Source organism: Notothenia rossii, assembly GCF_949606895.1.
Source record: "Notothenia rossii genome assembly, chromosome: 10".
Classification (NCBI taxonomy): Eukaryota; Metazoa; Chordata; class Actinopteri; order Perciformes; family Nototheniidae; genus Notothenia; species Notothenia rossii.
In genome coordinates this window covers 11,761,142-11,784,621 of record NC_136908.1, presented here as the reverse complement: position 1 = coordinate 11,784,621, position 23,480 = coordinate 11,761,142, and the positions used below count along the sequence as shown (strand labels likewise).

At 38.7% G+C, this 23,480-nt stretch overlaps 3 protein-coding genes across 3 annotated transcripts; 2 read left to right on the top strand and 1 right to left on the bottom strand.

The window, feature by feature from the left end:
* Nucleotides 1-913, top strand: gngt1 (guanine nucleotide binding protein (G protein), gamma transducing activity polypeptide 1). Its single transcript, XM_079654573.1, has 3 exons — nt 1-46; nt 173-271; nt 483-913. The coding sequence occupies exons 2-3, from the start codon at nt 176-178 to the stop codon at nt 606-608; spliced, it is 222 nt and encodes a 73-aa protein (XP_079510699.1). The 5' UTR covers nt 1-46; nt 173-175; the 3' UTR covers nt 609-913.
* Nucleotides 914-1,611: 698 nt separating this feature from the next.
* LOC307022491 (putative acyl-CoA dehydrogenase 6) lies at nt 1,612-19,542 on the top strand. The gene is made up of 9 exons (XM_079655297.1): nt 1,612-1,837; nt 8,167-8,287; nt 12,887-13,016; nt 14,231-14,337; nt 14,743-14,910; nt 15,136-15,309; nt 15,809-15,970; nt 17,792-17,942; nt 19,059-19,542. Exons 1-9 carry the CDS (start codon nt 1,637-1,639, stop codon nt 19,147-19,149), a joined length of 1,305 nt encoding a protein of 434 aa, XP_079511423.1. The 5' UTR covers nt 1,612-1,636; the 3' UTR covers nt 19,150-19,542.
* Nucleotides 19,543-19,567: 25 nt separating this feature from the next.
* Nucleotides 19,568-21,656, bottom strand: bet1 (Bet1 golgi vesicular membrane trafficking protein). The gene is made up of 4 exons (XM_079655301.1): nt 21,465-21,656; nt 21,182-21,288; nt 20,797-20,853; nt 19,568-20,244 (listed from the first exon to the last, which is right to left on the bottom strand). The coding sequence occupies exons 1-4, from the start codon at nt 21,481-21,483 to the stop codon at nt 20,089-20,091; spliced, it is 339 nt and encodes a 112-aa protein (XP_079511427.1). The 5' UTR covers nt 21,484-21,656; the 3' UTR covers nt 19,568-20,088.
* Nucleotides 21,657-23,480: the final 1,824 nt, after the last annotated feature.

Genomic DNA, 23,480 nt, shown 5'->3' with positions numbered 1-23,480 from the left:
TTCAACTGGATTTCAAGGGAGAAGGACTGCTCCTCGTTAAGCATCCGTAAGTGAATTTATATTCCATAAATGTACGTTTTCTGAAACATGTGAGTAAGAATCTTTAGAGATCTTTATCTGTGTTTATAAATGGCAGTGAGGATTTGGCAGAAAATTGTTTCTTTTTTTCCAGAGAATGCCATACATAAACATAGAAGACCTGACAGACAAGGACAAGGCTCTAATGGAAGTAAACCAACTTAAAACTGAAATAAAACTGGAAAGGTGGTTGGTAAGTCTTTCCCCCTTGATATTATGTCACTGTCTTCATGTTTTTTAAAGACCTCAGTAAAGACATTTAGTTGTCAGACTTTAATCCTTGACAAGCAAAAACATATAATTGTCAACCTGTTTAAATGCAATTATACAAACTGCAACTCATTCTTCCAGGATTTGCTATATGACTATAACACTGTCTCAACCCCTTTGTCTGTTCACTTTAGACATCTAAGTGCTGTGAGGAAATCAAGGCATACATTCAGGCTGCAGAGGAAGAGGACGTCCTTTTCAAAGGCATTGCAGAGGATAAGAACCCCTTCAAGGAAAAAGGTGGCTGTGTCATCTCCTAAACTGAACCTGAGGAGCTTTTCATATCTCAGATTAGCACCAAAGAACATTCTCCTTCCCCCTCATAAAATGGATTTGCAGTCTGAGAAGACTTGAGGGATATAATAAAAAGAAAGATATTACAAAAGTTCCCATGTAAACTATGCCCCCTCTTCTAGGAGGATGTATAGCCATATAAAAGTATTCTTTGAAAAAATGCAATAAAAAAAGTAGTATTTGGCATGGTTATGTAATCCTTCTCTCTTGTGTGGTGCATAGTCTGGGTGAATGGGCCCATGTGTTGTGTCATATACAGAAGCAACTGTCATTAAACGAGCTTGTTTATAACTCAGCTTGTCTCCATCATAACTGTGAAAGGTTTCAGACAATATATAGTTTCATAAATCCGATTACGCGCAAGTTTGAACTATAATTTTCTATATGTTGCATATCGTTTTTCATATCTTTGCCTGGAATAAAAAAGCACAACATATTTCATGGTTAAAAACATGCACATCTACCAATCCTTTAAGACAGTTGTTTTGTCTTTTGATCTATTTAAAACAAGCATGTCTATTTGTGACTCTTAGTCATACATTGCAGGACTTTCATCAAACAAGGATATTTCCTTCCACAGATTATTATATTTAACAAAGCTTTGTTCTGTGATTCAATCTCTGATGAATATTGAAGAGGAAAAACTCTCTAGGATTTACCAAGAGATTAGCAATGATTACAGAAAATAAAACACATGTGTAATAGTGCAGAAGAAGTATGATTCCCCCAACTTCCTTCATACTGGGAGGAACCACTACTTTAATAGATTATAAACTGCAAGTGGTAGTAAGCTTTTTTCAACTACTGGGTTACACATTGTATATTTATCTAGTAGGGGTATTTCCCTACATGACTGAAGCTGACGGGAAATCAAACATTACCAACATTAACATTTCCCATTTGGATTAATGTTTTATCTCGGAAGAAACACAAAATTCACAGTAGGTGAAAGTTACATTCACAGACTGCGCATGCGCACACGCTGTCTACAGACATGGCGCTGCGTGAAGGAGCTCTCCGTTTAAACCTGCTACTCAACAGCCGTACTTTCTACAAATTCAACTCCTCTGTTGGTGTCCGGTCGTTGTCGGACAATGTTTCATCTAAACCTGTAACACCCAGTGCCCCAGAGATCGCGGGTGACCATTTAATCTACACACAAGAGCACTTTGCATTAAAGGAGTCCCTCAGAAAGGTAACACATGACTGCTAACAACATAGCATCCTTTGGCGTTACCATGAAAACAAGGCTAGGTTTATCTTTGGTAACAAGGTGACAGGTGGATATATTGTAGTACCCAAGTGTGTTGTTAGAAAGCAGGAGTGTTATTATGCTTAAAGTAGCTGTATGACGCAGAAAAGGGCATTATAATGGGAGTGGGTGAAAGGTCACTTTGTTAGCTTGTTACAGTATATAGGTACCCTTCATTGAACTGTCGTGGTGTCTGCAGAAGCTGATTGTGTTATGGCTTCACTGAGTTAAACATAACTTTGTACGTTGCTAGCACTGTTGGAAAGCTGTCTTCATCCTCAAATGACTGCACAAACATACAAATAATAACATGTTTTTTGTTGTTGCACAGACTCAGTGTTTTTATGACCCATACTACACTCCCACATATCCTACCTGGGTAATGTCATCTCTGCTCTGGCACTGAGATTATTTTTAAGCTTTGGTTACTTTAGTCAGTTCAACTTGAGATAACATATGGTGTCATGGCAGCAGTCATTGTGTGATACGGCTGGATGCACAAACTATGTTCAATGAAGATTAAGTAGTTGTGGTCAAGCCTGACCACGTAGGAGTTTCACGGAACAATTTAAAAATGAATACTGCAACAAGTTTTTTTAGATATGCTTTAACATGTGTTTCAGAGACTGATGTTGGCTGAACAATCGTAGATTAGGTTGATTGATTTAGAGGTCAAAATTAGATGTGTTCTTCCTATAAAACGATATTTATATTAGTATGACAGTAAAGTACTGATAAAGTGTGGGAAATGTTCTGATACCAGAGGATTTGGGGACTATTTGTAGACCTAAACACATTTTGACGTGGCTTGACAACTGATTGGGCCATGACATTCAGATTTAATCTCCTATCAAGCCAGTAGGGCTGGTCAATGGGATTTAACCAAAGCAGATCTGATGTTTGGACTTTTTGGACACTGAATAGTATGTTGCATCTCCCTTATATAAAAACTGCACATTTGTTATTCTTCTTCCGGCCATTGACTTTGTCTGATTAGAAAATATTCAGTATAAAAACAGATTGTGTAATTTGGGAAAAATGGAAAGTGAGTCCCACTTTCTGTTTTACAGCACAATGATATAATAATTTGTATTTTCCCATGACATTGCTTGATGAAACCCTGCAATATTCTGGTCATTAAAAGTGTAAAATGGCTGTTTAATTTAAATTTGCTACTTTTGTTTCAAAATCCTAGAATAGAAGGCATATGGATTATTTCTTTAGTGTTTGCTCTGATGTCTCCAGTAGTATGTAATGCTTTTGTTAGTGACACAAGCAGCAGTCTATTCTCTATTTGCTTGAGAACAATTTGGTTTCAAAGGCGAAGGTCTTACTCATGTTTTCTGTTTCCCAGCTTCTTCCACTTAAACTCAGTGTACCTCTCCTTTTTCAGCTATATTAGTTACTGATTTGTGACATGCAGAGCTTTTATTTTTGAAAAGCTAAATATCAGAAGCTGCAAATTAGAGTTGTAAAATATCAAAGCAAGGATTAGTAATCAGCATGACTCATTTGGGATACATATTACTAGACAGACTTTGGAGACATAGACTGCAGAAATAACAAGTGTCTAATTTAAGGCAGGGAGCGAAAGATGTTGCGGTAAATGGGGGGAAGCTTGTTGTGTGACTAAACCTTCAAAAGGATGCTTGGAGGTTGAAAATAAACGAGCACTGGGAATAATGGGAAGCATGAAAATGTGAAAAGGAAATGCAGAACAATATGTTGGCAGTGCAGGAAAGGGAACTTGAGGTTTATTAAAAGAATTCACTGTAGAATAGTGTGTGTTTATAGATGCTATACAAATAGGGTTATAGGAAATCCTTAAGTGACTGTCCAAGGTCAGATGTTGATCGTGCCAATGTTTCCACTACCAATCTTCTGTTAATGGGTGGGGAGGGCGTAGGGCCACATACAATGTTGTTAAATTGGCTGTGTGTGTGTGTGTGTGTGTGTGTGTGTGTGTGTGTGTGTGTGTGTGTGTGTGTGTGTGTGTGTGTGTGTGTGTGTGTGTGTGTGTGTGTGTGTGTGTGTGTGTGTGTGTGTGTGTGTGTGTGTGTGTGTGTGTGTGTGTGTGTGTGTGTGTGTGTGTGTGTGTGTGTGTGTGTGTGTGTGTGTGTGTGGCATGATGCTCATTTATAGATTAGACTAACAACTTCCCATAGTAAGAAATTAGTCAGGCTTCCAGTCTCCCATATACAAACCAGCCAAACAATTGTAGTGTGTGTGAGAGAGTGTGTGGGGTCAGCTTCTGACATTAATGAGGACATGGAGTCAATAGAGTTTTCCTGAGCACTTCTAGGAAGAGCATCCTCACATGCGGCCTCCCATGGTTTCAGACTTCCCCAACACACACTTAAAGCTATTGTAGGCTGAACACTGTTGGCAGGTGGGCTGTATTTCTTTACTTTGTTTATGTTTTGTGCTACTAGCAACACATTACCTTTTTATGTTTCCATCCTTTACAATTGGCTTGTGAATAATATAACTTTCTTCTTGTCTGAATACTTTTGACTTTCCTGCAAAAAATACCAATATATGACTTAAATCATGCAGCCTTATTCATTCATATGTTGATTTGAAATAGTTTACTCTTGGTTAAAATATATCAGGATGTAGTGATGTTGAGGCCTAGCTGTTCACTGCTTTCTCGTGGTTTAACCTTTCGATAGATGATGGCTTTGGTAGTTTATTTTCATCTTGCTTGCGAGTGACTTCATTACCAGTATTTCATCTATGCTGAACCCACTAACTGGACACACTCTTTAATGAACTGATTTGATACATTATAAGTTTGATTCCTGCTTTATGAGTATAGTTTCTTCTACATTCACACGTATTGTGATCCATGCTAGACTTGGAGTCTGAATCTGTCTTTTGCTGATCAATTGAATAATTTACTTGAAAATAAATGTAAGAACATGTACTTCACATTTAATAAATCATTCAGTAGATCTAGAACTCGGTAGCCCTGTTAACCATTTGCAACATTGCCTCATATGTAAAAAAAATATATATATAATACAACCAGAGAAATCTCAGAGCTGATTTGTATCACTACAGTGTAGAATGTCACATTTTCCAAACCTACAGTAATTGACAAAATGTCTTGATAATACCATATATGGTCCTAGCTCTAACACATAGTGTGTTAAGTACTAAAATCTATATGTATTAAAGAAAACCCATTTTAACACAATGGTTAGGGTTGGTTGAGAGAAGCCCAGTCTTTATGTATTGTGCCAGTCTGGACATTTTGTAAGACCTGGTGACCTTGACCCTGTCCTTGACGGTGTGATGATTGTTCTGGTATGCAGCACAAATAGTCCACAATAGAGATGTGGACATACTCCCTAATGACCTTTTGGTTTCCCTTTCCAGCAGCTTCTCTTTCCTCCCTTTTCCTCACATGATTCGACCTTTGAAACCAGATGAGTTTATTGCAGGTTAAAGAGGACCAGTTTTTTTTAAATGCTGTATCTTGTGTTGGATGTTTATTTAGCTGATTTATACAGATTTTAAAAAGCTACTTATTTACCCCATATATTTTGAAAGTAGTTCCTATCTTCTGTTTTGAGCAGTGAAAACATGATGTCCATGTTTTTTTGTCGGCCTGGTATTCAGATATTCCTCAGCCACTGTGTTTTTTTTGGCTGTCCGACTGGTTGTGTGTTTTGGAAAGACAAAAAGTGTGTGCATCACTTTTGCAATCCTGGAAAAAACCTGTTAATTCTTCTTCAGCACTTTGTTTTTTTTAGTTTGAATGGCAAAACACAGGTCTTATCCTCATTGATGGTCGTGCTTTCACTTTCAGGCAGAAATTGAATCTAAACTGCATGAAAGAACAATCAAATAGCTTTTATATTTCACACTATATTTCAAATGGCTCATTAAACTCCTTTCATTGGCCAACGCTTGGAGCTAATGTTTCTTATTTCCATGAGCAACCTATTTTGATTTAATCACTACTTTTCATTTGCTTTACCCTCCATTTAGAGCAGGGGTGTCAAACTCAATTTCATCGCGGGCCACATTCGCATAAAGGTTGCAATCAAAGGCCCGGTTGTAACTATATAAATATATAATATATTTATAAAATAATGTATTATATTACATTATTGCCTCTGAATTGGATTATTATCGGATAGGATAATAACTTAGTAATTAACTATGTCTGAAAGCAGAAGTCCAGGGCAAATAATTGCAAGTCTCTTCAGTGTGCATGTCACAAAACGAGATGCATTGTGGGAAATGTAGTTTATGGGCAACCTGCTTCTGTAAAGTGGCATGTAACCATATAATAAACGTATTGTATTCTTTGCAAGCTCTTGCTGGGCCACATAAAATGAAATCGCGGGCCGGATTTGGAACCCCGGGCCTTGAGTTTGAGACCCCTGATTTAGAGCATATTGTACTGAGCAGAGAAACACATTGTGGAGCAGATTATAATGGGAAACCAGGGTCCATTAAAATAGTTTATGCATTGTAGTAAATAAAACCAATAAAAAAGCTGTTGTTTATATAATTCTGGCACACAAGTGCAAATCCATTTGTTGGAGGACATTTTATTTTTAGTTGGAGAAGCAGACAAGGCAGGTCACAGCTCATATATTTCATTTTCTAATTTATTTGGTTATAATAGTGGGTAAAGCACAAAATACCAACATTATTTAGCAGAAACGGTTGTTGACGTCCCGTGCACTAAAGCTTCCTGTTGACAAAGCCTGCTGTTTAAGGTTGAATTGTTATAAGAATTGGCAAGAAAATACAACATGAACTTTAATCCACACTATAGATCCACTGCCTATCCTGTGTGAGTTCCAGTAGAAATAACACCGTATGAGTGTCTCAATAGATTCATAAGTGCTTCTCCAGCTGTGGGCCACTTCCAGGTGCTCGAAATGAGTCACGGCACTCAGTCCAATGTCAGGCTGCAAACCTGCGATTAACTCCCTGTGGATCTTTTGGGCATGACTCACCTAACCAGTCACTAGTGATAAACACTGATAAAGCACAAAGCATTTCAATTGGGCGTAGAGACAAAAGAGGCACTCACTGTTCAAGATTATTATGTAAAATTCTGTGACGAGATTACCAGAATCTATTTGTTCTTCACATATGAAGTCATTATTTTTTGAATTAGTACTGAATCAAATTAACGAAAAGCTGGTTCATTTAGAGATATATAAATGATCAAATTCAGATACTGTATCAGCCGGTTAATGACATTCACCTCCTATAGATAGAAATTCATTCATTAACCACAACTGCACACATATTTTCTTTGTTCCCCTCTTAACGTATATAATGAAGTCACCTTTCATTTCCAGGCGGCTGTCTATGCCAGTGGCTGAATAGATAAAGTGACTGCTAACCCAGAAGGAATGTCATTCGTGTGGTTTCAGTACTGCACTTTATTTTTGCTATTATGGTCTAAATGTTACTTTAGAGGTTTTTCTCTCCTGCCAAGAATAAAAATGCCGGAGGAAACAGATCATTAAAAAATTGGCTTTTGAATGGCTGAATGCAAAGCAGTCAGCACTATACCAACAACTTCAGTCATCTCCATCAGTGTCAGCTCTTAAAAACCAATCATCCCCAAAACCCTCAGTGTAATTTGCAATGCAAGTTGTTTTGGACAACTTGGGTTACCATCATTTTTTACTGGATTCTGTTATGCTTTAGTTTTTAGTGCTATTTTTCCGCTCCCAAATGCATAGATTGGGATTAAGGCCAAACCCCTGCCATTGTTTTCTCAGCCTGCAGCTGTCATATTGTGTGTCACAAGCCAAGCCTTGGTTATCAGTAGGGGACTGATAACATGCATATGAAGAAAATAGCATGCCTTGCTGTCAGTATAACGGATTTCCCATATATTAAAACTTTCCAGCCTGCTCTCTATTCATTGATATATAAAACCTTTCAACGCTGTCTGCTGAAGATAGATTACATAGGTTTAAATAGAGATTTGCACTGGACAGCAGGAAACTTGTGTATGTATAACAGTCATTGTGTGTGTGTTCACTCATAATGGGTATCTGCTTGGTGGTATTTACGTGACAGGAGATCAAATAGCCGGGCTGTCATTCCTTGTCGTACAAAGAGGGTAAAAAAAAGAAAGAAGTCAAGGAAATATGTGCATTTTGGCACGGTAAAAATGCACATATGCGTGGTTATGCTTCAAATTCACCATGATAAACAAACAAAGAGCACGCACACACTATCAGAAACATACAGTAACATATCTGTACCTTATTGTGTGTGTGTTCTAGATCATTGACCAGGAGATCAACCCCCACGTGGAGCAGTGGGAAGCAGAAGGCATATTTCCAGCCCATAAAGTCTTTAAGACCTTAGGAAGTGCTGGCTTTCTCGGGGTCAACAAACCAGTTGGTAAGAGTGTATTTTATTAAACATTCATTTTCATACACAGAACGTTTGGATAAAGTCCAAGATAAAGTTCAATACTTCTGTTCTTGGGATTTTTGCATGACGTTGAGTTAGTATGTTTTGGATTCCTGTGTCTTCTTCCAAAATCCAACTACTCCACTTGAATCATAAAAAAGGAATTCAGGATTAGCTAAATGCAAGTGTTTTTTGTAATAAACATTAAGAAAGATTTCTGAACAATTATAACGGTTTCATTAATTTAGTGAGTGTTTCTGGGTGGCATTATCTGTAGCAGAGTGGTTAGGGAAAAGGTTGGTTTGATAAAGAGACCCAGAAGCCTTTTTATGTCAGTGAAGAAGATAATAATCCTGCGGGGAAACGATTAGCTTTTTTGTGCTAACCCTTTTATTGAGAAGTCAAGAGAATAAAACTGTTAAAAAACAGAGATGTTTGGCATGTGTTTGCAACATGTGTATCCATGGCTCTGGAAGTGTTTAAGGGGCATTTTCTGGCCCAGACCTTGAGTCTCTTTGTACTCTAGGGCATTTTAGTTTGTAGTCCATTCAAATATGACAACAGATTAATAACCTATGCCTCAGTCCACATGATATATGTTGTTGGGCCGTGCTGTTTCTGTTGCCACTGCAAAAACTCCCATGATAAATCAGTAACATGTCTTCAGACCTTGCCTTTAAGGATTTCCTTTTGTAATTCAAGAACACATGAATAAATGTCACTCAGAAACATAATTTCAGTTGTGGTTAGAATAGTTCTGAGGGGATAGGTGAATCAAAGAGTGACCATCTCCGCTTCAAGGAGCATGTGGCATTACTTTCTCACAGCTGTAGTCGCTTCCCATTCATTTTCCCTTTGTTTCTCAGCCATACATTATAGTCGCTCGGCTTCAGAAATGTTCCCACTGTGTTGATGGGTGCGGGTGTCACAGCAACATCCCACAACAGCTGTCTGCTATATTATATATCCCATTTCCAGATGTGTACCCAGCTGTGTCCCTGCTGGGGTAAGAGATGGAGCGGAATAAGTTCTGCAAAGTTAAGGATCACAAAATAGTTGTGTGTGAAATCATTCTGAATACATAAAGGGATTTTTATGGCAAATGTTTGACAATCAACTGCAGAGATTTATAGTTTAAAGTAATTTCATATTCCCTTATTATTTCCCGCTGTAGTAGATGTATTTATCCCGCTATCTTTTCCACTTCTAATCTTTGTTGTTCTACAGTATTATAGCTGTTCTTCCATTGGATGCTGAGAAAAACCAAATGTGTGAACAATAATGTTGAGCACTGAGCTCGGTGAAGAGGATTGCACCACAGGCCTGTAGGTCAAAGAAAAGGAATTAAAATGTGCTGAGTAGACGAGAGATAAGCATTAGTTGGCAGGATTACAGATGAGATGCAGCTCAGAGGAAGACACTCTGCATTATCAGGTGGATTACCTGAGGTAAATGTGTACAAACAAATGTCTGGGTTGCAATGTTTCAGTATGCATTTACCTCTCACACTTGCACTAGAGAGAATAGCCACTGATTCTCGTCTTTACAACTAAAAATGGAAAAGCCTTCCAAATAATGACAATAAAGGCTTAATATTACAGTATTCATAAAGACTGAGCTCAGTTACCACACTATTTAATCTGGCATCTATTAATCATCCTGCCAAATTTGGCTTGATATCTGTAATAATTTGAGCAGTTAAGTTGCTATGGTATTATATGTCTTTGGGATAGTGTACAACTAGATGTCCCCTCTCTGCGGTGCTGACTAATGGAGCAGACTCTTAAAGAATTCTGCTCTGAGTTAATTGATCTAGAGGCTCGATTTACAGGAATGGGGATTTAGGAGTCTGGCCAATGGAGAAATGATTAATCAGGCGGAATGTGAGAATAACTCAACACCAAATACAATCAAAATAATCTCCTACAAACAGCGTTTATTTTTTAAATAAAACATGCAACATGTGGTGAGCTTTCATTATGTACTTACAATATATAAAAAGGTTTTTGGAGAAGACATATGGCACCCTTAATCGGACCAAAACCTTCTTCTTACTTTTCCTTTATTTTGATTCTCAAAACAGTACAAATGTTCCAACCTTTTACTATCGCTGTGACAAATGTGTTCACAGACAGATATATAAACACCTGGCAAAGCAACTTGTGTGGTGTCTCTGCTACAGAAGGTGTCTCCAAGACCACATTTTGTAGATGAAACACACTCAGACCCTCATTACCAGCATTGCCGCTGGTAATGATGAAGGCATGACTTTTTGGACTGACTGGTTGGCAGAAGAATACAACCTGGTTATCCCAGTTAATTCTCAGTGATCCTCTGTGGGCATGGATGACTTAAAATAATGGGAAAACAGCACTATCAGTGGACTTAATGGATTCAGGCCAAGCAACAAAGTTAACGCTCCTGTTTACAGCTTTGGACATATCCAGCACGTCCCTTTATTTAATCCCCTGACATGAACACTCAACACAAATGTTTTCACTTTTTCCATGTACAAGGAAAGGCACTATTAACATAAAAACCAGAGAACAGGAAGTTTTCCTAAGGCAGCCACGTTGAGAGAGAAGACAGAGATGACCCCTGGCTCCCTGCCTTTTTTCCTCTGCTCTGAGAGAAGTATCCGCTGCTCACACCATGGCAATGGCCTCTTGTCTCCTGCCTGACAGATAGACCCTGGCAGTCTGCATACTTTTTCCTTTAACATATTTTTGCTACTAATATTTTGAAAAATAACCTGTTGGAAAGTTGTGTGTCAAGGCTGTTGCCCTTTCTCACGATTACTACTTATATGCATGATAGTTACTTTTCAGATGTTATAGTATATCACACTGTGTTAGTGATGCATGCATTCATGGGTTGACTAATAGTGTAATTACACCTATGTCTATTGTAGTAATTATACCGAATTATCATGGATCTAAGCTAACGGCAGTGATTCATCGGCAATCTCTCCCATGTTGTCATCCCCGATTTACCATCACTTGTATCCCTGAGCAAATAAGATGGAAAACAGTGTTTACTCGACATATGCAGTGAGTGCATCTTGAAATGTTCTCATCTCAATCCTTCAATATGAGCTTCATATGGATTTCAACCCGATGAGAGCCTAGCTGAGGAACATCTGGTGTTCAGTAGAAACACATGTGTAAAGGTTTGACATTTATGACAGAATCGTGTTTGTTTTTCTCCTGCTTGCTTGTTCAAACAGACAGCCTGCTGTTTTGCTTAAAGTGGGATAAACCTTGGTGCTTCCCTTAGTCCACATTATCCACCGCAGGGTTTCCAGCGCTCAGAGACCTATCGCTGCACAGCTGCACCTACTTCCTCTTATTTTAGACTCCCCTACTCCCTTGTTTTTGCTGGTCCCACTAATAAATGTCCCTCTCTCCCTGTCGCCATTTATTGTGCTCTCTTTCTTCCCCTCCCTGTGGCTCTCTGACAGTCTGCCAGACGGCTTTCCGTTATTCGATAACTAGCCTGACAGGTGATATTAAACCACTATGCTGGAGTGCAGGCCTCCATGTGGTAAACTCGCTGATAATTATTCATTGTCAGTAAGTTTTAGTATCCATCATCCAGTACCTGGCATACTGTATTTAGTCAAGGGAAAACCACGACATTGACGACCCCTTCACAAATGTCTTGTTACTTTCGGCTGACTTGGCGTTATTATCAAGAGATTTGTCCTAGATGAATAACTGTCAGATTACATTTGCTAGCATTGGATGATAATGTCAACAAAAATTCACTGCAAACAGACTTCAATTTCGTATTGTTTTTGTTTTGAAAGGGTCTGAATGTGTGTGTGTTCGACACTAATGACTTAAAGAGAAACGCAGAATAAAAGCGAGCACATTACCTAGCTACAGTAAGTTCCACTAGTAGTAGACAGAAAATTGGCTTTTAGCACTAAGTATATTAGTATTAAAAAAACACCCTATTCATTTCACAATAGATGCTCCGACTGATGATGAAAGGCAGAGGAAAGAAAAATAGATGGCTCTATGAGGATAACTGACAGAAAGTGGTGTTTTAAACATAGTTTATAGTGCACTGTTCAACTCCATTAAGGCCCTAAGGTCTTTGCAAATGCCTCTACTGCCAGAATAAAAGAAATAGACATCAATTTAGATATTTTTTTCAGTAAATGGGTTGTTTAAGAGAACAAAAGTGTACTAAGCCAAAGAGATGAGATGACTGTGACGCAACGTGCTGCTGACCTCCCGGCAGTGCTTTTTACACGTAATTACAGAAAGCTCAATTAATGATAATATCCTGTAATTAATTTGAGTGCATGCTCCGGTGCCAACGGTTCAGAATACGGGTTTGACATAAACATGTTAGGCAGCGAGGTTATTACAGAGATAACGGGTAAGATGGTTTTTTCAAGGCTAGTTTAAGAGGAGAATTAAGTGATGGGTTAGTTATGTCCAAACAAACATTTCTAAGCCGTTCTTCACATTGGTAAAGGTCCACTTCTCTTTTCAAATTAACATAAGTATGGCACACAATTTTCCACACAAGAGCATCGATCTGTCCTTGAAGGAGTGTGTGTTTTGTCCCGTGCAGAGTATGGAGGCCTGGGTCTGGACTACAGCTACAGTGTGGCAGTTGCAGAGGAGCTGGGCCACATCCGCTGCGGAGGCATCCCCATGGCAATCGGGGTGCAGACTGACATGACCACTCCTGCACTGGCCAGGTACCTTCCCATAAACAAGGAAATGTGTTATTTTTTTTACGAATCTGCTGATATGGGTCTTACTGTAGGTGAGCAAAATTCCCATTAGTTTGGGTTGGAGACACGTCACTGTACATTTAGCTTTACTTATCTCCCTCCACCTCTGCATTTTTCTTATCAGAAGGACAACTAATGATTGACTCAGGCTACAATACATTCTTTAAAAAGTCTCCCTACATGGACATCTTTTATAATGAGGCTATAAAAAGCTAGCATGAATTGCTATCCCTCACTGATTAGCACATAGAATGTATGACATGGATTACCCTGCAGTTATTACCTTGTGTTTGAAGCTTGAGTTTTTCTAATCAAACCAATGTCTTAGCAATAAAGGAAGCATCGCTACTTCAGACATTTTCATTATTTGTTCCAGCTTTGCAGACATATCTATCTCATTCTTTCTCCCCTCAGCTTTTCTTAGCTTGTGTTTATTTGGTGCATTTATATTGGTCTATCATTGACAACAATGAATTTAAAGGCTGCACTCTTTAAAAAGCAGTGAATTGCACTGAAGGCACTTAAAGTCATGAAGCAAGAATGTATGTTATAGACAGTGCTACAAATCCTATAACCAAATCCACATCCATATAATTTTTTTACTGGTTATATGGACATTTCTACAAGGATTTCTCAATTGTAAATATAATTATGACCAAATGTATTTTGTCCAAGCCCTATTTAACTGGGCATCATGTGTTAGTGGTTATATCAAAGTTAAACTCCCTTGAGGGTATTGTTATTTGTATATTTGGTCATTGTTTGTCTCACGCATGTAGGGCCTTGGCTTGTGATATTGTTCTGCTTCTAAACAGATGCTGGTGACACAAGACAGACTTCAGTTGAACAGACTGTATGAGTCTCCGGAGTTGAATTAGGGGATCCACACTAGCTTGCAACGAGGTCGAAGTGCTAAGAGAGCTGCAGAAAAAAAAAATACCATTTGAGCTTCAGGATAAGACTCCCTCCTCTGTCCCACTGGAAATGTAATTGCCTCAAAAATGGCAGTGCTGTTTGCACACAACCTATTGCTCTACAGTACAACAAAAGTTTCACACAACTTTTATTAGACAGTAGCCTGACAATGAAGTCTGTAGAAAGTACTGTAATGTCAGAAAACTTAGGACTTACTGTATTGTTAGTTGATTAAATAGTTATTTATTAATGTGTGTTTGCAGGTTTGGCTCAGCTGAGCTAAAGCAAGAGTTTCTCCTTCCCTCCATCATGGGGGACAAAGTGGCGTGCCTCGGAGTCAGTGAAGTCGGAGCCGGCTCGGATGTCTCAAGTACGTCTCTCCTTCATCTATCACATCATTTCCTTTTTAGCTTCTGAAGGACCATTTGAAATGAGCTCAGGCTGCGGAAATGATGGAGGAGCCAGAAATCAGCAGTCTTACAATCAATCTGACACTAATGTTCTCTCAGGGGACAAGGGTCCCATGCTGTACATTCTGTATATAGACCAAACTTCATAACTTTGTGCATTTTTTTATTAGTATGCATTATGATTCACGCTTAAACTTAACACCAGCTTTAAACTTTAGACTGGTGTGTCTTTCTGCTCCTAAACATGGTTTTATTTCTTAGATTATTCATCCGTTGAAACTTTTCATTTAACCTTATGTCCTTCCACTAACTTCCCAATTTCCCTCTCTCCTTCCATTTACACGCTCCACCATACATCGATTCAGGTATCATGACCAAGGCAGTGAGAAAAGGCGATGAATATGTGATCAACGGGGGAAAGATGTGGACCACCAACGGTACCCAGGCTGACTGGATATGTCTGCTTGTCAACACCAGTGACGGCCCCCCACACAGGAACAAGTCCCTCATCTGTGTGCCCATGAACCTCCCAGGTAGGGGTCTGTTTGCTATGTGTGTGTTTTCCATTCAAAGCAGAAGGCCTTTCACATTCATCTTTTGTGATTCAAGTAGATTTAACAGCCCTCAAATCCTACTAAAACACATTATATTCCCACATTTTACCACAAAATCCCTCTCTTCAGAAGGTCCTTATCCGGTCTATGGATACTAGCATTTGTTATGATAAGTGTGCCTGTTTCCTGTCCTCCCCTCCGTAGGAGTACAAATCGCTCGCAAGATTGAGAAACTCGGCATGTGGTCATCGGATACGGCTGAAGTGTTCTTCGATGACGTTCACGTGCCCTGCAAGAACATCATTGGCCAGGAAGGCATGGGCTTCACCTATCAGATGCTTCAGTTCCAGGAAGAGAGGCTCTGGGCAGTGGCCAATAGTGAGTGAGCCCTTCTTACAGCTAATCTCTCACTACCCCAAGCAATATCCAGTAATCAGACTTCATTTTGTCCTACTTTTCCCCTCATCCTTCACTCTCCCCTGTTTTTTTACTAAGTCTCATCCACCCCACACAGATCGAGCAGTAGATTGGACAGATTATAATACTGGATCATTTCCGTTTCCAAGAATGTGGGAGTTTTAGTCACTTACAGTATTATAAGCCATTTATCTTCTGTAGCAAAGCAGATGTTTGCTTTTGTTAATGGTTAGCAAACATGCATCAATATTTTCTTGGGAAGAACTTGTAAGAAACGACTTCTGAGAAGGGAAAGTTGATATGCTTCTATTAAATCTGAGGCGTCTTGCCTGTCAAACATTTTTGAATTATATCATAGATCAGAGGCACAAATGAGAAGCAAGCACAGACATGCATGCAGTTCAAGTGGCAGCAGCAGCATTAGTAGTAATTCTCTATCCCTCTATCTTTACACATCCAGTCTTGACCATGATGGAGAACGTCATTCAGGAGACCATCCAGTACACGAGGCAGAGGAAGATCTTCAAGCAGCCGGTCCTCCACCACCAGTCGGTTCACTTCAGGTTGGCCGAGCTGCAGACTGAGGTGGAGCTGCTGCGCGCTCTCCTGCACAGCGCTACAGGTGGGCTCACTTTACATACAGACATGTGAACCATAATGATAGCTTGGTAGTGTTTGCTGCAGAAGCTGAATAACCTTTTGTCCCTCTCTATTCTTAAGGCACATACATCAATATAGTATTATATACTGTACATATACGTAGTTTTCAAATATGTGTGTTTCTGACTTGTATTAGTGTTGATGTTGTTGTTTTAAAGGTCCCATATTATACTGTTTTTCATCAATATATTATAGCTCTCAGATATATACAAAACATGTCTCAGCATCCCATAATCCCCTCTGTTTCAAAAGTGCTGATTGTCTGTCACTTTGTTACTTTAGATGAAAATAAGGAGCCACTCCCCACGCCCCTCTGAGAGATATTTGGTTAAAAAAAACACAATGGTGCTCTATGAGGAGATTCAGGTGATAAGGTGGGAGGGGGGGGGGGGGTTACCTTGGTTGGTTATCGGCTAATGGTTACACAAGCCAACAAATCGTTATGACATCATAAAGTGGCCAAAATCTGATCAGCTCATTTTCAATATTTTATATAAATGGATCAGGACAAAAAGCGAGTGAATCTTTTTTCCTGAAACTTTCAGAATCTCTTTACACAGAGGGGACACATGTTGATGTGTAAAAGACATGAAAAAGTGGATTTTGCCTAATAGGTGACCTTTATCATCCGTCTCTTCTTTACATGCATAATTACCCTTTTGCATATCCAACAGGCTTGCTTAGATGTGCAGTATTTTAAGAAGATCCTTCCAAATAAATGCATGTAGCTGTCCTTGTGGCACTCAATACATTAGATAAGACTGAAGACTCTGTATGAAAGGCCACGGTTCACTCTGCAACGCAAGAAGAATGAGTATGCCAAACCAGCCTTCAGTTTGTAATTTGTAAATTATGTACAATGCAGCAGGTTGGGTTAGAAGATAAAGGGAACAGTGCTGGCTGGAGAGTGATATGCTAGCTTAGTAGTGATAAGGTAACAGTAAACAACAATATGGCTGGCTGGCTGTAGACAGAACAGTGATTGCTTGGCATCAAAATGGCTCGCTGCTATATCTCTGAAACAACAAGAATTTCCTGGATAAGTTGCCCGAACTGGTGAATTTTACTCAAGTTTAGGTCTCTGCGTTGTAAAGAAGATTTTTTTTTTGTTATTTTCACAGGCATCAAGAGCTATTCTAATGTAATCCTCCCTGTGTAATACCATTATTTATGTGTTGATGCATTCATCTCTTAGCATACATTTCAAACTCCTGTTATGGAGCAAATGGTGAGTGTTTTGCTTAAGGACACTTGTAGACAGGAGGAGCTCAAGGTATCAAACGATTAATGGCTCTTGCACACTGAACTTCAAAACCCATCTGAAAAACGGGCTCATACCCACCTGTTTCAAAATACATCGCTAGTGCTTTAGAATACGAGGGTGCATCTGGCGGGCGTGTGTTCAAGGTCTTGTGATTTTCTCATCGTGTTTGTAACCACTTCATTGGCGGCCAGCTTTGAGTGAATTCTATCTCATCCGATTTGCATGCCCAGAAACAGATGAAAGCTTGCATCTGTTTGGCACAGGTAGATAAACACACACGCACACACACGTGCACACACACACACACACACACACACACATTTTACACACATTTCAACAGGAAATAAACAGCTCACACATGTTTTCTCTGGAGGGTACGTAGAGAAATAATAGAGGCACTGATCAGCCACCGGTGGAACTGAACATCATTTGTTCACGGTCTTTGTTTTCCTCTCGACATTCTTTATAATGCCTTTGTATCCACCTTCCTCAATACATATTTTCTTTATTTGTTTGCAGCATTGTACATTAAAGGCAATGATGTCACCAAGCTGGCCTCCATGGCCAAGTTAAAGGGGGGCCGCCTGGCCAGGGAGGTGGGCGACAGCTGCCTCCAGTTTTGGGGAGGAATGGGCTTCACCAGTGACGTGCTGGTCAGCAGATTTTACAGGTGAGCCTAGTAATGTTCACTGATCTGGTTTTTAAAATGAGTTTCCTGTGTTTTCCGTCACTGTGATTTATAGCATTTTACCACAATTCAATTATTTTTTACCCTTGTGTTGCATTTTTCATCTCATCCAAGAAAACAAACTGCGAAACAACCATGACATAGCAGCACCAGTCACTAACACCCGTTGCTAGCCAACTATGGTTACATTTGGCTGCCAACTATGCTTTTTTAGAGGGTATAATGTTTCCATGGTAAGAACAACCTCACCAGTTGGCAGGAGCTAGATAAAGCTTGCGGTCCATGTCTTTTTTTTAAGAGAAGTTAAACCAGATGGTGAGAATCAGATTGAGTGATGGCTGCTGCATAAACATAGCATGTAATCAAGTCATAATAATCATAATAGGCTTCGAGTATCCTCATTTCTATACAGTGTTCAATCAAGTAACACTGTTTCACTCAGATTATTTTAAACCTTATGTTATGCTGTGCTGACATCTACTGATGGGGTAAATAATGCAGCTGAACGAGGGGTTCAGGGTGTACGACCGTGAAAACCTGATTGAAGCCATTGTTCATGTGAATAAAGTAATCCCCTTTTTTTTCTTTTTTTAGACATTTTTGATAAACATTATCACATTTTGGTTAACGAAACAAATGACTTCTAAATAAATAATGAGTATGTGTGTGCTGTGTATTAGTGTTTTGTACATGGGGCTTACTTCAACATTTGTCCTCATTCACAATGTATTTTAAGGTAGTCTCCTCAATCTACCACATATTTCTCAGTCCTGTTCTTCGAACTTTAAAAGAAATGCGTTTTGTAGGAGGCCACGTTTGTCAACTTTGTGATCCATCCCTGAAAGTATGGCTCCCTCTTCTCAGTATACTTTTCCTTTCCATCATTATACTGGTCTGAATGAAGTCCATGGCTCCACAGTGAGATGTCATTTGTGGATCACAAGAATGACAGAAGGACCAGCAGAGCTCAAAGTTGGTCGTGGAAAATGTCTTTCATATGTTCATGAAGCTTTTAGACAATAGTTTTGAGTCATGGGAAAATTCAAGAGGAGTCAGTGTTGTCTCTGACTGTTTGTATATGTCTGGTCCTTTCTACAGAGATTCCAGGTTGATGTCGATTGGTGGAGGCGCTGATGAGGTTATGCTGGGAATCATCTGCAAGTACATGGACACACTTCCCAAGAAGTGATGCAATCACCGCCTACTGTACTGCTGATATTGTGCTAATCACTTCCAATGAACCGCTTAAAACAAACACCCAAGTGCAGTATGTTAAGATGCTTGACTTATGTAAGCATGTTAGTTTTGCCTTTGATTGTTTGGACTGAACTGTATGTAGTTCAAAAGACATTTAAACACACAGAATAATGAAGCTCCTGTTTTGTTTTCATGAACATGTGAACTTCCTAATTGTATTGCTATGTGATGAGTCAGTTAAAAGACTAAATCTATTTTTATAGAATAGGTGAAGAAAAATAATGTGCTAGAACTTGTACAATAAATATCCCAAGAAATAATATGCCTTTTGTTTGTGTGTCAACGACAAATTTATAAAAATAATAAAAGAACCAGTTCAATTGTGTATATTTAAATCTGACACTGTTCAATTCATCTCATAACATGTGTTTATTTACATTACAAATATTTTACAATAAACATAAAACAAAAACAATACTATCTATTTATGTATGGACGCCAAATGTTGTACTTTATCCATTCATTCTTAAAAGCAAAAAGACTAGATTATTGGCTTTGAGTGGCCTTCTATAACTTAATGACAGATTTACCATTTGCTCATGTTTACCATACAATGTGTTAATGACTGCATTAAGGTTATTGACACAGGAGTATCAGTTGTAAATTGGCTGATAAAGTACACCAGTTGCGCATACTTCAGATACCTACTTCACGTGGTCCATTATTTAGACCGTGGTTTATTTGTAAGGATTCAATCATACAGAATCAGAAGGATTTGGGATTTTGAAATACTCAGATACATGGGCACATGTGTAGCTGAGGAATAAAATCCCTGCGTGTTCTCATCAGCATTATGTTGGTTTGATCCATCAGCATTGGCACAGGCTGGGGATGAAGATGAGGAGTAAAGAAGTTCAACTGGGTCTTCCTATCATCTCAACTTGATGAACCAGTACAGGACGAAGAAGACGAAGAAGCAGAAGAGCAGCATGTAGCACAGCAGCTTGGTCTGACTGCCTCTGGACAGCTGCTTGACTCGGCCGATGGTGGCACCCAGCAGGCCGCCCGTCGAGTCAAAGTCTGAGTCCTAGTGTGGGAAAGAGGGATATAGAGAGTTTAAAGTCCAGGCCAGCAGCAAACAAACATAGTGTAACACGCAGACCCAAGATTACTCCAGTGACTCTTGGAGCAGTATGGCACTGACTGAACTCAACTCAACTCGGTTTGAGAGGGGAAAAGCGTTCTTTTGAATCCACTTCATTTATTTGAGCTTTTTTTTTTTTTTTTAAAGTGACATGAACTTTTAAATATAATTGATTAAATAAAAATTAACCAACAGTATAACATAGTTAAAATAACCTCTCTCTCTCTCCATCAGCAGAAACATTTAAATTATACTTCCAGATAATCTATGAATAAAACAATCAAATTATAGCATGCCATTCATAATACATTTTGTTAGTTCTTATTTTGTGGTCAATACTTCTGTACATAAGAATTTAATCCTGGACTTTTAATTGTAAAACGTTACATTGTAGTATGTTAACTTTGACTCTGAATAGCTCTTCCACCAGTTACATACTCTTATGCAGTGTTTTAACATTGTTCAGGAAGAGAAAGAACAGAAAGTAAAACTCACCATTTCATCCAACATTTTATTCTGGTATTTGACTTCTGTCCCAATGTCGATGGTAAGCTGTTAATATCAAGCAACAATAAATATGAATCATATGCACAGTAGCTAATGTAGTTACAGTTTGGCAATGAAAGTATTACGTCCCAAGCTCCTTCAACAGCTCAACATAAATATATTCAAGACAAAAACAATAATAATAGTGAAAAAACAAGTAAACTATTGACATTTTAAATAAAAACAAATGTCCTTACGGGGACAATAAAGTATATCGTATAAGATGAGCTAAAAACAAAATGTACCTTTATCAGAGTGGACTACACAGATCATGTGCAGTATATTCTGCTAAACCAAATATAAATGCATTAATCAACTATATTTAGTTACTTACACTTTTCAAAGCGTGGACTTTAGACCTCAATCCCTCCTGTAGATGTTCATTTTCCTCTTCATACACACTGTAGCCACTTGCTACATAATTCCCAGGGCCTCCTTCACCTGAATGAAACGATAATTAAAACACAATCGGTTGGCTATGTTGTCCTTACTGTAAATTAGCCCTGTAACGTTTCACTACAATATCAACAACATTAGCTAACGTGAGCTAGCTGTTTGCTAACTAGCCAGCAAGCTAGGTATTAGCTTTAAATTAAACATGTCCGTCTGTCTCTTACCCGCACCAGCGCGTCTCATCTTGAAAGGCTGACGGTAACACTGTCCGGTGGTTTATGTAACGTGTACGTAAAAAAATGTAGACCGAATAAGCTAGAAATGAGAGCTAACAGTAATCAAGTAAATATGGTGAGTTAGTGCATAGCAAACGCCACGACATCATACGGTGGCCGAGGAGGAAAATCCCTGTGTGACGAAACCGCATAATTCATGATTTAAAAAAAGGGATTGACAGCCTACATGCAAAGTAAGAACACTGCTTGGTATTTTCAAATGTAATTATTGTTTTAACACTGATTGAAATAAGATGAGTTAATTTAAAATAAACTATCTGTTTATGCAGTTTATAGTTGATAATGTGTAGAGAATACAGGGCTATTTTCACGTTGAAATCATAGTTGAAATAACAACAGAAAATAGCATGTGAGGATACAAACTTATTAAAGCCAAATTACACTTAGCAGCAGACTCACTCTGTTGACCTGACTCATGTGCATGCTGTAACATTAATAGATCCACATTACATAATTATATTTAAGTTAATTATTATGTGTAAACATAATCTTATATCCAAATAATGTGACTGCTGTCATGCTTTCTTTCAGTCTCATGGTGATGTTATTTGAGTATTATAAAACAATTCACAATCTCTATTATATAATATACAATATCTGTTACGGGAGCAAAAATAATGATAGATATTTCGTAGGTGTTCGGATCAGGGGGTCACAGGTTCAAACCCCACTGCAGTCAGCATGTTGTTGTGTCCCTGAGACACTTCACCCCAAATTGCTCCTGTGGGGATTGCCCACAGTATTGAGTATGTAAGTCACTTTGAATAAAAGCGTCTAATAAGTAACATGTAATGTAATGTAAAATACAGATAATAATGTACAAGTTACTCCTCCTTCACACCAAAAACTCCATGGTCCGATGCTTGATTTCCATATAAAAGAAAACAAATATCAAGGCAAAGTGCTGAAAAGAAAACAACCAATTTTTTCTCATTTTTAAAACACAGGTCCCAAAGAGACAAACAGAAATGGGTTAATCTCCCTTTGCTAGGAGCAACCATAGACTGTATATATGGGGAGCAACATATTATTATATGGAGAAAATTGCTAAGATGTTTCTTTTAGACAAAGACAGATTGTTTGCTTTGAACATTTTGAAATGTTACCACCATAAAATGGAGACAAATATCCTTTGTGGATTTAATAATGGGGCTTACTGACACATCCGTCTGAGCTGTGTAGGATAGAAAAGAGTTTCTCAATATTTCCAAAATCCTAGAGGTGCTATTTAGCAGTGATTAGCTTTCGTATCCCCTCATTCATCATCCCTCACCTTGCCTTGTGCCAATATTGCAGGAGACAGCTAATATGATATTGGAGATCACAATGACTTTCATAATGTTAATTTATTCCAGTTCAATATCTTATAAATAAATACAACTTTAAGCTTCTATCTACCATAGTGCATTTCAATGCCCTATCACTCGTCTTTTTATGTATCACCCAAAGGCTTTACTGCATGCATGACCTTGACAAGCTTGTCCAAGAAACAGAGGATATTGATTGAACTGTGTGTGCATCTCATTCAATGTGGATCTGAGAGGATTGGATTTGTCAGATGGGTCTTTGGAGTGGGGAAAGGCGTTTGGACGGTTGGAAACTGTTCTTAATCTTCATTGAAACTCTGTGGATCCATAGCACTCCTGTTGCAATGATTCACAGACACACACACACACACACACACACACACACACACACACACACACACACACACACACACACACACACACACACACACACACACACACACACACACACACACACACACACACACACACACACACACGCACACACACTTTGGCCTGAATGTACACAGATGCACACATGACTTAGCAGCCCTGTGTGCACACGGTAAGCTGTGTGTAACAGCCTTTATACGAAATGTATACTATTTACCTATTCTACCTGAAGTGTTTTGAAATTATGTTTTAAATGTCTGCAGCA